The sequence below is a fragment of the Symphalangus syndactylus genome, chromosome 16, assembly GCF_028878055.3.
Source record: "Symphalangus syndactylus isolate Jambi chromosome 16, NHGRI_mSymSyn1-v2.1_pri, whole genome shotgun sequence".
NCBI lineage: Eukaryota > Metazoa > Chordata > Mammalia > Primates > Hylobatidae > Symphalangus > Symphalangus syndactylus.
Window position 1 is genome coordinate 86,771,440 of NC_072438.2, and position 17,178 is coordinate 86,788,617.

At 43.1% G+C, this 17,178-nt stretch overlaps 1 protein-coding gene across 4 annotated transcripts in view; it reads right to left on the bottom strand.

Moving 5' to 3' along the window:
* Positions 1-70: 70 nt before the first annotated feature.
* Positions 71-17,178, bottom strand: part of FBXL7 (F-box and leucine rich repeat protein 7) — a 440,078-nt gene continuing 422,970 nt past the window's right edge. For 3 of the 4 annotated variants that reach the window (XM_055245789.2, XM_063619577.1, XM_055245790.2), the window contains exons 3-4: positions 10,755-11,366; positions 71-3,411 (exon numbers count right to left, since the gene is read on the bottom strand). In XM_055245789.2, the coding sequence (XP_055101764.1) occupies positions 2,675-3,411; positions 10,755-11,366 (1,349 nt within the window). In that variant the 3' untranslated portion in view covers positions 71-2,674. Of the gene's footprint in view, positions 3,412-10,754; positions 11,367-15,836; positions 15,843-17,178 lie in introns of those variants that run through there. The other variant, XM_063619578.1, reaches the window with a different exon arrangement.

A 17,178-nucleotide genomic window follows, 5' to 3' on the forward strand; every position in this document is an offset into this window, starting at 1 on the left:
TACTTTTGAGGGCCCCCGACCAAACAGCACTCTTCTCTGGAAAGGTTATTAAAAATGAAGCTGAGGCCGATTACGAACATATTGCTTTATTTCTTGGTGGTAGTAAATTAAGGCTTTCTAGATTCATACAGCACGCAGTGATTTGAACATTAGAATTAAAAAACAACAACAACAAACAATGAGCATTCAATTTAGCAGAGCCAGGAAGGAAGCAATGTTTTAAAACAGATAAATTTCCTAGTGAGACCTTTGGTTTGGTCTCTAAAAATCTGCTGAGCTGTTTCCCCAGTAACCCCCATCATAGATTCCCACCCCAAGGGAGAACAGAATGGATGAAGAGGAGACTGGGAGAAAAGGAGAAACTGGCAAGATGGTATGGGCTGGGCAATCAGTGTGAACAGTCAGCTTTGTCTCGTGCTTGGAAGACAGTTTAGGTGATGCGGTCAGGGATTCATTATCTGGATCTCCCTGCTCATTCTCAGAGTATTAAACCAGCTCACTCGGAAGACCCCAGGGCCAAGGATTAGGGACAACCCTTTGTGACACCCAAATCCTGAAACTTCAAATAGGGTCACAAGTCACAGAGCTGAGGAATGCTACCTTCAACTTCTTTCATGGTTCTAAACTCTGTGGCTGTCACTAGATCCTGGCCTAGCTAAATGATTCATTTCCCCCATGGCACAGAGCCTTGATTACACATGTAAGTTGATGATGTTGATTGGATGGGAGGCCATGATGTATGAAAGAAACCTCCTGGGCAGACGCCACCTCATCACACTAACCTCTCCATCCCCCCACAGAAGACGACAGTATGCACAGGAGCCTACAGTAGGAGTGCAGTTGTCAAGGGTGTCTAAGTTTCACAAACTCAGCATAACTGGCTTGGAGATGCAGAGGTTCTGTGTTTGGATAATGGGCACTTTGAGAAGGAAATAAATGAGGGATTTCAACGTAATGAAGGTGGGGCTTGGCTAGAGAATAATCTGGGAAAGGGCCAAGTGTTTGTTTATTAGCAAAAGACAAGTGAATTTCATGAAAACGAGCAATGGAATTTCTTGTGGCTATCTGACTTCAAGCAAATGAGGCTAGAATATAGACTTCTATCCAAATAAGATAATTTGAAATTTCATCCATTTAAAATCCATACCTTGTAATGATTTTAATATTCCATTCCAAGGGTCTGGTTGGTGGACCAGAGTCTAAGTCATCTCAGTGTGTTCCCTCTTCCATTCATCTGGCATTTTTGAGTGAACAGAATTTAAACACCTGGAAGTCTGCTTTGCATTCTTTGATGGAAAACATGCAGACAGACACAGAGGAGGTACACAGGGTGGCAATTTGCACAATTAAAACACTTACAAACTTAACCCCAATAGGCTTCATGTGATGAAGTCTGGATGCATAAAGAAATAAATAGATGAGAAGAGGCCAAATGCAATCTGAATGACAAAGAACCGAGGCATCTGTCTCTGCCAGCTGTAGGACAGATGTGCCTGATGCATGCCAGGTGTGCAAGGCAAGGGATTAGAAAAACTTTTGAGGACATGTGTTCCCTTGGGCCTGGCTTGTTAATTGAAAATTGCGAGGGCCTTTACTCCTATTTGAAAACACTGAGTAAAAGCAACTGATGGGGTGATCTGGGCTTTGCTGTGAATTAGGCTTGCTGGTGCCTCGCTAGGATGGTGTGGAGGGGGGAATGCAGAAAGTATTTGTGTACAGAAACGACAGCATCCAGCCTGGCAAAAGAGGATGTGAGGAGGTGGGAGACGAAATTCTCCCACTGAAACACATAGGGAAGTGGGTGATTTGCAGCCAAAGGACATACAGGACCCTTTGTGCACTGATCCTGGCACTGCACAATCTCCTGAAATCACATCCATCCACAGAATCAATTCTCCTGGAAGAGGTCGATGCCTGGGTGCTCTATGCCAAGGTGCTTCTGTGTATGGGTATCTCTGCTCCCTCAATGCTATAATGGACATGAAGCTAATCTTTGGGCTGTGTGGCCTCTGATTCAGTGCTAGAAGCTGCAGCCCAGAGCAGTGAAGTGCTTTGGCCAAGGTCATAGTCATTGGCAGAGCTGGGGGAGGACTGCATGTCTTTCCCCAGCTGTTGGCTGTAATGAATTTTTTAAAAAGGCCTGAAAAGTATTTTGCCTATGCAAAGTGCTATGATATTGAGTTGACAAGAATGTCCATGGGTGTGGGATTGAAGAGAGTGACTTAGGTCAATGAAGCAGTTTAGAGAGGAGGTCTGGAGAGCACTGTGATTCTGATGATGGGTTCTCGCTGCTGCTCTAGGAAGGGAGGGTATGGCCTGGGGGGGGAGGCGTGGAACTGTGGGGGTGTGGCCTGTGTGCGAGTGGGCCTGAGGGGAGGAAAGGAAGCGCCTTGCTCAAGGAACAGCGATCAGCCTGCTGAAGTACATCTTTTGTGAGAAGAGAAACTGCCTACAAATGACCTGACCAAAATGCCTGTTTGCTGTTTGCCTTGCTTCGTTTCTTTAGCCTCTGTTGCCCATGAGAAATGAGGAAAAATAAAGGCCAGATTCCTAATAACCTTCCTGGAGGAAAGAGCTGTTATGAGTGGGTGTCGGTGCTTACATACGCTGCTTTTCAAAAACAATTGCTTTGTTCAGGTTTGTGTGAATACAACGCCGGATGAACTCTCTCCCTTCAGAAGAAAGCCGGGTTGGTGTGCTCGATGACGCAGCGCTTGCAGTGGCGTTTGACAAAGCGCAGGGCCTCCACGGAGACCTCGCAGTCCTGGACATTCAGTGTCTGGAGGTCAAAGCAGTTGGCGGCCACGATCTGCAAGCCCTGGCCGGTGATGCTCTCGCAGGACTTGAGGCTGAGCCGCTTGAGGTTGAAGCAGTTCAGGGCCAGGCACTCCAGGCCCGTGTCGGATACCAAAGGGCATTTGCCGATATCTAGGGATTTGAGTTTGGTGCAGTTCTTGGCGAGGTACTCCACGCCGTGGTCCGTGATGCCCTCGCAGCCCCTCGCGTTGAGGTAGCGCAGCTTGCTGCAGTACTTGGCCACGTAGCGGATGCCCACGTCGGTGACCCGGCCGCAGTGCGCGATGCTCAGGTACCGCAGGCGGGACTCCAGCTTGGCGATCTCCCGCAGGCCGAAGTCGCTGACGAAGCGGCAGTCGCTGACGCTCAGCTCCTTGATGGAGGCACAGTAGATCACCAGGTAGCGCAGGCCCTCGTCGGTCAGGCGGACGCAGCGGCGCAGGTAGAGGTGGGTGAGCTGCGTGCAGTGCGCCGCGATGGTGTGCAGGCCTTCGTCCTCCAGCACGAAGCAGTCCGTCATGTCCAGGTAGCGGATGGAAATCTGTTTGCCATGCAAGGGGGATAGTTTAATGGAGGCCTCCCGGGTCAAGCTGATGCAGGTCACTTTGGAGCATCCTGCACAAAGAGACATAACACAGGCTCAGAGCAACCTGCGAGCAGGGGAGCCACGCCCGGGAATGCCCTGGGGCATTCCTGACCCTCGTCCAAGTCTGGGTCCGAGGCTGACGTTACCCCTTCCTGTCTTGGTCTCTATAGAGAAGAAATGCAAGAATGGGTTCCCCATATTTATCTGATTATTTAACTACATTATTTCTATTATCTGAGCTTAAGAGAATTGGATCAGAAAAACCATGGTTCCAATTCCTGATCTGTCATCTGTCCCTACTTGCCTGACATTTTAGCAAATCAATCCTTCTCAGTATTTCCTTTGTCTTAAAATAGGGAGGATCCCATTCCCTGGGAGGCAGCAGGGATGGAGAAATGAGAGGATGTGTGTAAATATCTTGCCTTGGCCCTGGAAAGTTCCAGGAGCTCAGTGAAAGTGAGTTCTTGCGCTGCCGTGGTTTGGAAGCTCCCTGGTCCAAAGTGAGATATGAAAGACAAAGCTCGGGCATGTACCTTGGTTTAGCAGAAAGAGCACTGGGTTGGGAGTCACACCTGGTTCAGGCAGGAGGCTTAACGTTGCTGCTTCTCAGAACTGTCCTTTATGCAATGGGAATGAATAGGTGGTGAGCCGACACTTCAGATATAATGAGGATGCAATGAGAGAACAGATATGCATATGCTCTGAAAACGCTATGGGAAGTGAATATATTAGTCTGGCAAGGTGACCTTCTGTCAATTGAACAGAACTTCTGAGCAATTCAGCCCTCTTTAGCTGAGGAAGAACAACTGTGTTATCTGGATTGTTGCTGTAGCCCTTGAACCAGACTCCCTTCCCTGCCCTTAGCTCCTACAGTCAATTCCCCGCACCCCTATCTGCCAGAGGCGTCTTGAAAAGCGGAACTCGAAGCTTGCCCCTGTGCAAAGCCTCGGGATGGCGCCCGTTCACTCCAAGTGTAAAATCCAGAGTCTAACAGGGCTCCCAAGGATCTGCACCCCGGGGCTCTCTGACGGCATCTTTTACCTCATTCCTCCAACCCCACTGGCCGGCTTGTCATTTCCCGGACACCACAAATGCTCTCCAGCCTCTGAGCACTGGAAATGGCTTCCCTTAGCCCTCCCGACTTTCCCAGGTCTCAGAGCCAATCTCAGTTTATAGAAAAATTTGTCCCCAACCATGCTTGTATAAACTAGCATCCCCTGCTTTCCTCCCCTTTATTTTCAGGAGTCTTTATCCCTGAGCGGCATTATATATTTATTTATTCACTTATTTATTTGCTGTCTCCTCACTCTGGAATGTAAGTAAGTTTTGAGAAAAGGGACTTGGGGCCGTTCACTGCTGTCTCATTTCTGGTTCATAGCTGGTGCTAAGTATCTGTTGAATGAATGAGTGGTTTATAGAGAGAAACAGTCTTCTGTAAGAGGATCAGATGAGATCATCCAACTTCCAACAGTCTTCAGGACCTTGGCCGAAGTATACCTACATTGAAAAACAGTTGTCTGTTTTATAGTTAATGATAATGTCTTTTATTTGTGTTGAATCACGAATTTTACAAAGGGCTTTTATAAACATTTTCTTACCTGATTGTTAGAACAATATTAATAGGAAGGTATCTTTAGATGCCTCTCTAAACATCGTTTCTAATCTCCTAAAAAATATGTGTACATAAGTTATATATGTACATACTATATAATTTATATATTTATATATATGAAACACTTATTTCATGGCATATTTAAGTTCTCTATATATTGCTCTATAAAAACACGTACAGTATGCTTATGGTATATTAATGCAACTAATATTCATAGTCTATAAATACTAGGTTAGTGCAAAAGTAACGGCGATTTTTGCAATTAAAATGTCAAAAACCGACTGGGTGTGTTGGCTCACGCCTGTAATCCCAGCACTTTGGGAGGCCCAGGCGGGTGGACTGCTTGAGCCCAGGAGTTCAAGACTAGCCTGGGCAACATGGCAAAAACCCCGTCTCTACTAAAAACGCAAAAATTAGCCAGGCATGGTGGCGCACGCCTGTAATCCCAGCTATTTGGGAGGCTGAGGCACAAGAATCGCTTGAACTTGGGAGGTGGAGGTTGCAGAAAATCTGGATTGCACCACTGAATTCCAGCCTAGGTGACAGAGCAAGACTTGATCTCAAAATAAATAAATAAATAAAAGACAAAAACGGCAATTACTTTTACACCAACCTAATATTTTATAAATGTATATTTTTATGCATTTCATTCTACTATCGAGGTTGTATATATATTTTTCATTTTCTCTCTGCTCTTCTCAAATCTCTCGGGCAGTTCTACAGCTAGGCGCCTCACTTCGGACACTTCTGCACCTTGGCTGTTTCACGCAATATCCAAGGCTTCCCAGCAGCCTCACAAAAGTGCTAACGAGGACCTTCCTCCCACCTCCTGGTAGGCTGCCCAGGAAACTCTTAGACACTCAGGCCCTGGGAATAATGAGGTTCAAAAACCACGTGTTACTAAGTCAAAGAATTTCAGGAAGGAGTGAAGCACACACTCCAAAAATGGAGAACAAAAACAGCTTGTCAGAGGCAGGTCACACTGTTCCAGTGGGCTTTGTGGTTTTGCAAAAGGTGATTAGTCCCTTTTAGCTTTGAAATTTCCCTTTGAGTTTCTTTCTTGAGGCTGACTGTAAAATCCTGCTTGCACTGAATTTGTCTGTGGTAGTGATTGGCCATTTGTGACGCCTATAAAGACACTTTGTTTTTCAAGATCATACGATAACCTTTGCTCTTAAACTCTTGGTTCTAGTTTCCTTTCTTTAAAAACAAAATTAGCAAAATCTGCTACACTAGGAAAGATAATATATTTGGTCCAGGAAAATGTATACTTTGCTTTTGAAACTGAATTCCAAATTTAATGAAATACTTGTTTAGTTCAGTTTTGGTAAAGAGACTATTTTATAGGCTTGTATTATTTTAGATCAATAATTTTAGATTTTAGGTTTTGCCCAAACTCTTATAGATTTGCGAGGTTTGGGTTGAAAGGAAAGTAAACTGGTTCATGGCTCAGCAGGTATTATTTATGATTAGTTCACACATTCAAACATTATAGACATGGAGAGAACCTTAGAAATCATCCAGAATAAGCATCATTTTTTCAAGATGAAGCATAGCAGGCTCAGTGAGATTATATGATGACTTGTACAACCAGACTACAGATAAGCCCCTTTCTAAATTGAAGTCTTGGAATGAGGAGTCAAGAAACTTAAGAAGTGACTATGATGTATCATAGAGTTGATAAATTACACAAGAGATATACAGTAGAAAATGAAGTGGACATTCAGACACTGGGCACCCAGGGGTCTTTGGAAACTTGGAAGCCACCACGGCATAATTTCCAAAGGGATCCTTGAAAGAGAGAAATAATTTGGATGTGTAGATGTGGAGTGAAAACCAATTTGTAGATATATTAATAGATATGGAGTCCAGGTAGTAAGATAATGGACACATTCCAGAGAAAGGAAAGCAAGGGGCAAGTCCATGGGAGGGTTAGGGTATCCATGAGGGGAAACTTAGGGTGTCTGAAAGGATTTAGGCAAAACCAAGGCAAGAATTGTCTTTTGTGATGAGATCAGGGGCCTGCTTTGACATCTAGGGTAAGGTATATAAATATTCAGTAGGGAATAGACAACATAGGTTGAATAAATCTGTGGTGTTTCTGCAGTTAATCCCAGATTTCATTCAGCTTTCACAAATATGCTCTTTATTACCACTTCCTCTCATTATTAGGGTGATATCTCTACCTCTTCTGGGGCGTAAAATGGTTAAGTCAATGCAGAACAACTGCTGACTTCCAGGCAGGTTAATAACAAGGACAATATGACGACAACAATGACAGCTGTGATTTATTGAGTGCCTCCTACATGGTTCCCTTCAGAGCATGTGTTTGAGAACTTAACATGTCTTAACTCACTTAATCCTCCCAACCACCTCACTTTTACTGATGAGGAATTTTTAACTGTTGCACTGCAGCTTCCTAAATCCTTGCTTAGAGTATTAACAAAGGGAACTTTAAGGCTTTTAGAGGCCAAAATGACCACCTAAAACTTTGACACGCCTGTGTTCACTTAATTACAATGTCATAAAAGTGCAAAAATGAAATATGACATATTTCCGCCCTTATAAAGCTCAAAGCTCATCATGAGTTGAGAATTCCAAGTCCATCAGTGCTCTAGCTTTCTGTACCCAAAAGGCAGACACCTAGAAAAAAACCCTTAACTCACTGGGGGTGAGGCGGGGAAGGCTACATTCAGGGGATGCTTGACTGGAGTTTAAGCAATGAAAAGTCTCTTCAGAGAGTTCTCGAGGAGGGACAGTAGGCAGAGGAGGACAGGCACACAAGCCAGAGAGGCATGCACATATCATCGTATGCACAGATCAGATGTGTTTGGGGACATGCAGATAAAATGGTTCTACAGAAGGGAGCATTGAGTGTATGCAGGAAAGAGATGAAATTTACACCTAAGAAGAGCATCTTATGATGGCTGTTACATGCTCTGTGGAGGAACTTGAATTTTTCCTGTAGGTCATAGGGAGCAATTATTGGAGGTTTCATGCAAGAAAGTGAAGGTTAGACTTGCAGTATGAAACAATTCCTCTGGAGGCAATGGAGATGGGTATAAGAAGGAATGGCTGGGGAAGCCTGCATCCAGGCAGGCAGAGATGGACTCAAGGTACCGGGGAAGTAGAATCACCTGAACAGGACTCTATTGATTAGGGGGAGAAACAAGGATGATTCCAGGTCTCCAGTTAGAGGTTCTTTCTGAAGCAATATTATTTTTAACAGTTACCACATTTTATATTTTGAAAATTGGTTGAACAAACCTAAGGAGTTCTTCAGTTAATTCCAGATTTCATACAGCTTTCACAAATATGTTATTACCACCTCCTCTCGTTATTGCAATATATTCAACAATATAGTGCATTGGTTTTAATGCTGATAATGACAAAACAATACAGTTGTAGTCATTTTCAGTGACTTTAAAGACAGCTTCCCAGATGAGCATTTTCTGCATGCTAGGGATGGGATAGGCAGTCTCATCTCCTTTGGGAGAATTAAGCTCTAGACCAGTGATGAGTCGTCCAAAGTCAAGTCTACTGCCACTGAGAACGTGGCCACTATCGGAGCCCAGCTGTAAAACTAAAGAGAACCAGGCATAATGAAATCAACTGCGGCAGCCCTCTGGCTTCTCTGCATCAACATAACAATTTCCAGATGCCCTCAGAACAGGAGGACACCCGTAGTAGGTGCTGATGACAAATCCATCCTCATGGCCTGTTGAGTCTTTCAAGACCATCTATCTGAAACTTTCTCCCATACCTGGGATTCTGTGTTCTTAACTTGGTGAGCTGCAGATTCCCCTCATTTTTATCTCTATGTATACAGATCACCGTTGTCATTGGGAGACATTAGGGGAGGCTACACAATATATTTGAACTTTCAAAGTAGGCAGGTTAACCTACAGGACAGATATCAAGGCTTAATAATGGTTGGTTAGTCAAGGGGCCAAGCAGGATCACTCAGGCTAGAAGTGCAAGAATTTCCATTCCCAAATAGCAAAAGTGGTTTCTGCATTTCTGAACTTCAAAAGGACCCTCCAAAAGAGGGTACAATTACTTGCAGCCTGTATTAAGAGTGCATGGGAAGCACCTTTAACAAAGATAGGGATTCCAAAAATGAATCATTTTCTAATCTAAGAAAATAAAATAAAATGAAATGATTATAAATGCTCCAATTCTTAGATGTTAAAGAACCCAGTCCTTTGCCATTTTTTTTTAAATGAAGAGGAAACACATCTAGAAAAAGCTGTGAATTTTCCTAAATCACAAAGTTTTGAAACTTGTTTCCACCACATCACAACATTTTCTCTTTCCAGAATTCCTTGGAGGAAAAATGTAAGAAAACCTCCTGGTTTCCTGCTTCTCGATGCCACTGGCTACTCATGACTAACTGAACATATGGCTGCTATGGTTTTGTCTTGAAGCCAGCTGAAGTAGAGGAGCAGCGAGCTGCTCTCCAGCACAGGAAAGAATCTGCAAAAAGTAATGGGCTGTCATCTGAAATATTTTCAGATGTTGGCTTTCGAAAGAGAGAGCAAGCTGAGAGCCGGCTTTAGCTGGGATTTTGTTGGAGGGCATCACTGGCCTCAGATGCTTGTAAATCCCAGATTCTGTTTATTCACCCATCATAGTGGTTTTTACTTCTTGACCCCTCCCCCAAACTCCCTGAGGTTGCTGGTCGTGCTGTTGGTTTTTTTTAAGTCAAGTCCCTGATGCATCTTACACATTTCAGCCTCTCGAATGTTCATCTTTTGACTAGGCAGCAAATGAGATAAGGAAGGGCTGTTAGTCCAGCCAGATCATGTCTGGCGCCTAAGTGTGAGTCTGGGCTTTAATTCTTCCTGCCTGAGAGAGGTTTCCAAGCAAAGCAGCCATGCTGGGATTTCCTTCAATTTTTTTTTTTTTTTTCCAGAGACAGGGTCTCACTCTGTCCTCCAGGCTGGAGTGCAGTGGTATGATCATAGTTCACTGCAGCCTCGAACTCCTGGGCTCAAGTAATCCTCATGCCTCAGCCTCCCAAGTGCTCAGATTACAGGCGTGGGCCTCTGTGCCCAACTTCCTTCAATTTTTAAAAGGACTAAAGATTTAATTCAATGGACCTTGCCCTTGCACTATGTAACTGAGAATTTTGCTTGAGAAAAGATGCAGGATTAACCCGGATGTAAGAAGAGTACTGGTGAAATCTAAGGAGACACTACAAAATGGCAAGTGATCATGAGCACAGCCCCCAGCTGAGTGTTTTATCGCCCACAGTGGGCACCGTCTGGCCCGTGGTACGAAAACACACGAGGTCATTTTTACAGCTTGGACAAAGATTCCAGGCTCCAGGGACCAACAGCAAGTGGGCACAAGGATAGTTTCTAAGCTAACTGTGTTTGAGTTAGTCATTTGTTTCCTATTTCTCTACACTTGGACACCCTGTTTGCACTATCTATGGTTGCTCTGAAGTAACTGTGAGAGTTATGAAGAGTAAAGACATTTAAAAGTCATACTAACCTCAACTCCCAGGCAAAATGTGCTAGAATTCCCCTAAGAACTCCCCTAAGAAGTGGACATTATTTGATGAAAGGGAAACTTGTGGCCTCCAGGGTCATGATTCCATAGAGACAGTTTCTCTGCAAAAGCCAGCCTCCCTACCACCCGCCCCTCATCTCTGATGGCTTGCAAGAAGAGGACCCTCCAGTGGTGGCACTGTCCCCACTGTTTTAGGATGGTGCACCAGGAGGGCCCATAGCTGGTAGGTCAGTGCCCATTTACCTGACACATCCAGGTGCTCCAGATTGGGGCAGAGAGACACCACGTCAAAGACGGCCTCGTTGGAGATATTGTAACAGCCTGAGACTTCCAGTCGCCTCAGTTCGGGGCAGCACTGGGCGATGGTGTATAGCCCTCGGTCTGTGAGCCGCCTGCAGCCACTGACAGTTACAGTTTCCAGCATGAGACACACGTTGGGGGTGTCCTGGCAGAGTCTGCGGGTCAGCACCTTGAGGGCGCGGTCCACGTTGATGGTCTCGCCCATCAGGCGGATAGTCCTCCAGAGCCGCGGGTCCCAGGCCAGGTTGTACCAGCGGCGGCACACGCGCGCGCAGCGGCACAGCTGGTTGGTGGGCAGGAAGGAGAAGATCTGCACCATGGAGTGGTCCGGGAGCCGGTCTATGCTGGCTTGCTCCTTCTGGGGTCTGGAGGCGAGACGGATGAGCGGGTGTGTGAGGCGGGTTGGGGGCGGGGAGTGCACCATGGCCACCGTCTCCCCGGTGATGGAGGACGAGGAGGTGGACGAGCCCCTTCCATTCTGAAATCCTGGCAGGTTCGGTGGACATATCAGGGCTGGGCTGGGCGTGCTCAGTGTGCGCATGCTCAGGTCGGAGTCTGGCAAAGGACAGAGAACAAAGGGTTAAGGATGCTGGCCTCAGCAGAGCCCCAGACAGGCAGCAAAAGCACTGGTTTCTTTCTTTTCTTTTTTTTTAGATCTTGTTGCCCAGGCTGGAGTGCAATGGCATGATCTCGGCTCACGGCAATCTCCGCCTCCTGAGTTCAAGAGATTCTCCTGACTCAGCCTCCCAAGTAGCTGGCATTAAAGGCATGTGCCACCACACCCGGCTATTTTTTTTTTTTTTTCTGTATTTTTAGTAGAGACGGGTTTCATCATGTTGGCCAGGTTGGTCTTGAACTCCTGACCTCAGGTCATCCGCCCGCCTTGGCCTACCAAAATGCTGATATTACAGGCGTGAGCCAGCACGTGTTTCTTTCTTAGACAAAACATTCATGGGGGCAACATTCTCATTCCACATATGTCCTCCCTGGGCCGACTCCTGCCAATGCCATCCCAGAGGACCAAGCACGTGCATGTGTCGTCCATTCCAGAAAGCGACAGTTCCCTGTGGTCTGCACCAGGAGAGACCAGACTGCAATGAACAGGGTCAGATATGCAATACTGAGGCTTTGCAGGCCATGGGCTCTGTCCCCCTTGCAACGACAAGCCCTGCCATTGTTGTGCAAAAGCTACCACAAACAGAGTGTAAACAAAGGAGATTGGCTGTTTTAATAAAACCTAATTTATAAAAGCAGACCAGCTGGACTAGTCCCTGTCCAGACCAGGGAGCAAATCCCATCAGGTCATCGTTTGACAACTTCCAGTCTACATGAATGGGGATTATGGTAAGGGCACAACTTCAAAGTTTCATTATTTCTATTCTGGAGAAACCTCATATATTAGATACACAAACTGGTTTACCTCCCTAATTATATTTTGGTTAGATGGGTGATTATGTTGCATTTACAAATGAGGGGACTGAGTTTCAGAAGACAGGAAGAGTAGTGAGTCGGCGCAGAGGACACCTGCTGCCTTGGCTCACTTCTCCCAGTGTCTGCTCCTCTTTCTGTTGAAAACAGTGCCCCAGACTAGGGGAGCCAATGAAAGGCCTCTGCTAGGTCAGGCATTACACACAGCATTTCCAGTCCTTGGGTAACTGGAAACATGTTTATTTTTTCTTCTTATTAACAACCTCCCATTTGCATTTGAATAGTATGAACCATATTCTATTCCTTGGAACTAGAGAGATCGCTGATAAGGACACAGCAGTTTTAAAATTTGTGAGGGATTAAGAATTCTTTAGAATACCACTTCAAGAAGTAGGCTCATTTCCTCTCTCTTTTTCTCAATATACACAGGAGAAGAATTTAGTCTTTCTCTCTAAATATAATTGCATATTATATATTTTTGATATATATGTAGTATCCAATGTATATTATATATAACCATATACATGGTATTATTACCATATATATCCAATGTATATATGTGTATTATTAGATCCAATATGATATAAATTTTATATCTACATAATATACATTGATATTATATATTATATAAAATAATATACATTGGATATAATAATACATATATACACATTGGATATATATGGTAATAATACCACATATATGGTTTTATTTAGGAAGAAATGTATTTTCTCTGTTAATATATTTATATATTTTATATATTTTACACACATACATATACCCACACACATGAAGATGCTCCCCAGCTTACTATGGGGTTTTCGGGCCATAAGCCCATCATAAATTTAAAATATCCCAGGTTGAAAATGCATTTAAAACATCTAATCTCCCAAACATGTTTGCTTATCCTAGCCTACCTTAAACGTGCTCAGAAGGTTTACAATAGCCTACAGTAACAAAGTCATTTAACACAAAGCCTATTTTATAATGAAGTGTTGAATATCTCATGTGACTTATTGAATACTGTACTGAAAGTAAAAAACAGAATGGTTATATGGGTACTCAAAGTACAGTTTCTACTGAATGTGTATCACTTTTGTACCATCATAAAGTCTGAAAATTGTATTTAAGCCATAGTAAAATCAGGAACTATCTGCATAGGTATGTATCTATATAGATATACATACATATCCACACATAGAGAATTTATCTTCAAAATACATATTTCCTCATCTATAAAATAAGTGAACTGAGCTAAGCAATTTCTAAGTCATTTCCAGCTCTAATTATAGTTCTCAAGATTTAAACAAAAGCTCTATGCTTACATGCTTTTGCATATTTCATACCCTGGAAATTAACACAAAGAACTTCCAGCAATAACATGCAACACAAAAATTTCTGAGACCTGATGTCTCCCCCTACTTGTAGTTTTCTTACAGATCTCCTTTTTCTGTTGCTGCAATTTTTCTGTTCAGTTGCTTCTTTATAACCTAACACTGAGAATGGCTTATGTGCGTCCACACTGTGCTCATGGAGCATCTTTGAATTATGTGCTGCCCCAACCTCCCATGTTAGCCTCTTGAAATACAACACCTTTCTTGAGTGGCTGCAAATGCCATCTCCTTCAAGAAGTTTTCTTCCTGTCTTTGAGATAGGATCCCTTCCCTTGTGAAGCCCCCACCCTTTGTTATATAGACATTTGTGAATTTATCTTTTCCTAATGTGGTTGATTGTATTATTTTTAACATATTAGCATTTCCATTCAATTCAAGACATTTGCGCACCTGCTATATATTTTCCTAATTTTGCATCCCTCCCTGTGTCCCCATATCCTTTGTCATATACTTTGCAATTCACCTCAGACAGAGTATATTTCCTCATTCTTGTCTTGGACACAGGGCTTGTCCATGTGACTTGCTTTGGCAGAAAATGTTGGAAAGCCATTTGTGCAGCTGGGCTTGACCTCTCAATCTTCTACCATTACAGTGAGGAGAACATGCCTCACTAGCCCCTTGCAGGCGCAGTGGCTCATGCCTATAATCCCAGCCCTTTGGGAGGCTGAGGTGGGCGGATCACTTGAGGCCAAGAGTTTGAGACCAGCCTGGCCGGAATGATAAAAACCTGTCTCTACTAAAAATACAAAAATTACTCAGGTGTGGTGGCACACCTCTATGATCCCAGCTACTCAGGAGGGTGAGGCACGTGAATTTTTGCTTGCACCCAGGAGGCAGAGGTTGGAGGTTGCAGTGAGTCGAGCGAGATTGCACCACTGCACAGTGAAACTCTGTCAAAAAAAAAAAAAAAAAAAAAAAAGAATAATGAGAGACCCATGAAGCAGACAGAACTTCCTCCAACCTGTGCCTTACAGACAGGCTCAACCAAGGCCAGCTTGGTTCAGCCAATACCCAGATGAACCACAGATGCATGAGCTAGCATAAACAATGTTTTTAAACCACTGAGTTTGGGGGTGATTTTTTACACAGTATTACTGTCGCAACAGATGATGGGCATACCTTCTATTACACTAAAAACTCCTTTGAGACAAGGATTACATCCTTTCCTTGTTTCTGTCCTGGCAGCACCTGCCATTGTTTATGATATATAGTAGGTGCACAACAAACATCTTGAATTGAATGGACGTATATGTTAAATAATTCTAGCTTGGCATGTATTTTTCTATTCCAGGTGGTATACATGCTGCATTTTAAATCATTCATAAGAAAAGAAATCTTACTTCCCTTTGGTAATCATCTAGAATGAATAGCAAATCTTTAAGGAAAATCTTAAATATAAACCAATTTTGGACTTCAAAACTGCCATCCAAGTTACCATGGTACCCACCTTCATTATTATGGGTACTCAGAGATTTATTGCTGAAACCAGTGTTTCTTGGAGGCAGGTGAACAACTTATTTCGGGCCAGGAGGGAAAGACAATCCTAGGCTCTGAGCTCTGACATTTTAGCAGCTGTGAGGGCACTGAACTCCCTCTCCCGCCTGCCTAGGTTTTATTCATCTTGAAGCAGAAGACACTACCTGCCTAGAGGTGGCCCCTGAGGAATGAAAGATACTTACCCTGTGCGTGGGGGCGGAGGGGGGAGGGTGAGGTGGATTTCTAAAACCTGCCACTCTTTCATACTCCAAGCGCTTAGGAAAGCTGGATGTCTCTTCTACCAGAAGACACACCAAGAGTCTCTGATTCCTTCCTGCTATTCCTACAGCAGGCCAACAACCTCAGAGAACTTTTGAAAAGATGATTAACAATTTGTCTCAAATAAATTGTACCTGATAATTAAAAAGATTATAAAGCATGACAAGTAAAAAGTACAGAGATGCATACCTAGAAGTTGTCACAAAATATCTTTTCTTGATATTTTCCACAATACATTAAATATATTTCCAAATTTAAAAATATATGTATTTACATTTGAAAATAGATTTTGTTATGGATAAACTATGAATCGCTTCATACAATGTGTTTTACCCTTTGATATCAGGAGCTATTTACTGTCACTAGATATTATTATAAAGAGTACCAGAATATGTCTGTATAGCAGGAAAATAAAGCATGGCTTCAAATTCAAAACAAGGACAATTTCTACCTCCTAAGTAGTATATTTCGGTCACAGAAGAGAATGTAGAAAGACCAAGTGTACTCTTTGTACACAGTTTTTTTCTCCTACGTTTCTTTCAGAAGACTGGCAGCTGAATGGACATTGGCAATAACTGCTGATTCTTCTGAGAGTAGAAGCAGGGACCCCGATGCAGGGGTACCAGGACACACACTAAGAGAGGAGAACATCAGAGACAAATATTAAGATGACAGAGGTAGAAGAATGCTGCAACCCTCCTCCTGGTCTTATGACATTGCAATACAAACTGACTATATTTGCTGAAAGAAAATAAAGCTGACTATATTTGAACTTAGATTATGGATTTAGAATATTTTGTAGGTATGAACATACTTTCATGCCTGAGTGTCTATTCCAAGTGAATTTCCATCGATCTGATGTCTTGGTGCAAAACTGCCATTTACTTAGTAGTAAGGTGATATGCACTGGGCTAAAATACAGTTTAGCAGTAACACTAAGGGGATATTATTGTTAATTTTAATGTATTTTACATTTTTATATACATTTATATGAAAATTAGCTGTTTAGACTACATCTTCCTTCACTTTTCCCTTAGGCAAGATGGTGAGATGCATGAGTGGTATTTGGAAGAACGCTACAACACTGCCAGGAATTATTCTGAACAGGGAAAGTGAGATTTGCAAAAAGTGCCAGGTGAAATATACATGGTCAAAAGCTTCTATCTGGAATTCAATTAATTGCTGCCTGCTTTGAGTGTCCTTAAATTCTGAGAAGGCCTTTTGGTAATTGAAAATGGGGATTGTGATGAAACTGTAGCATAGTTCCTCTAAACGCCTTCCTTCCCTGCAGCTTCTGTTCTCCAAGGTGGAATCCTTATCACCAAGGAGCAGATATCACCCACAGCATCCTTGGCAAGAAACAATGCAAAGCAGTATACATAAAAAGCTCTTGATCATTTTACTTGAAGATAAAATATTCCCTGAAGTATCAGGAAAAAAATGCCCCAATTTTTAAGACAGCAGTACATTTTCATAACACACAAAAAACTTCCAGAACATACATAGAGCAGGTGGCTTTTTAAAATCCACCAAGACCTCTAGATCCATCTATATTGTGGAAAATGGCAGGATCTCCTCCTTTTCAATGGCTGAATAGTATTTCATTTATATAACATATATGACATGTATATATTATATACTAAATATAATAATATTTCATAAATATTAAATAGTTTCTTAACCCATTCATCCATTGATAAACCCTAGGTTGTTTCAGTATCTTGGCTGTTGTGAACACTGAAGTAATGAACATGGGAATGTACATATATTTACAAGCTGGTGATTTCATCTCC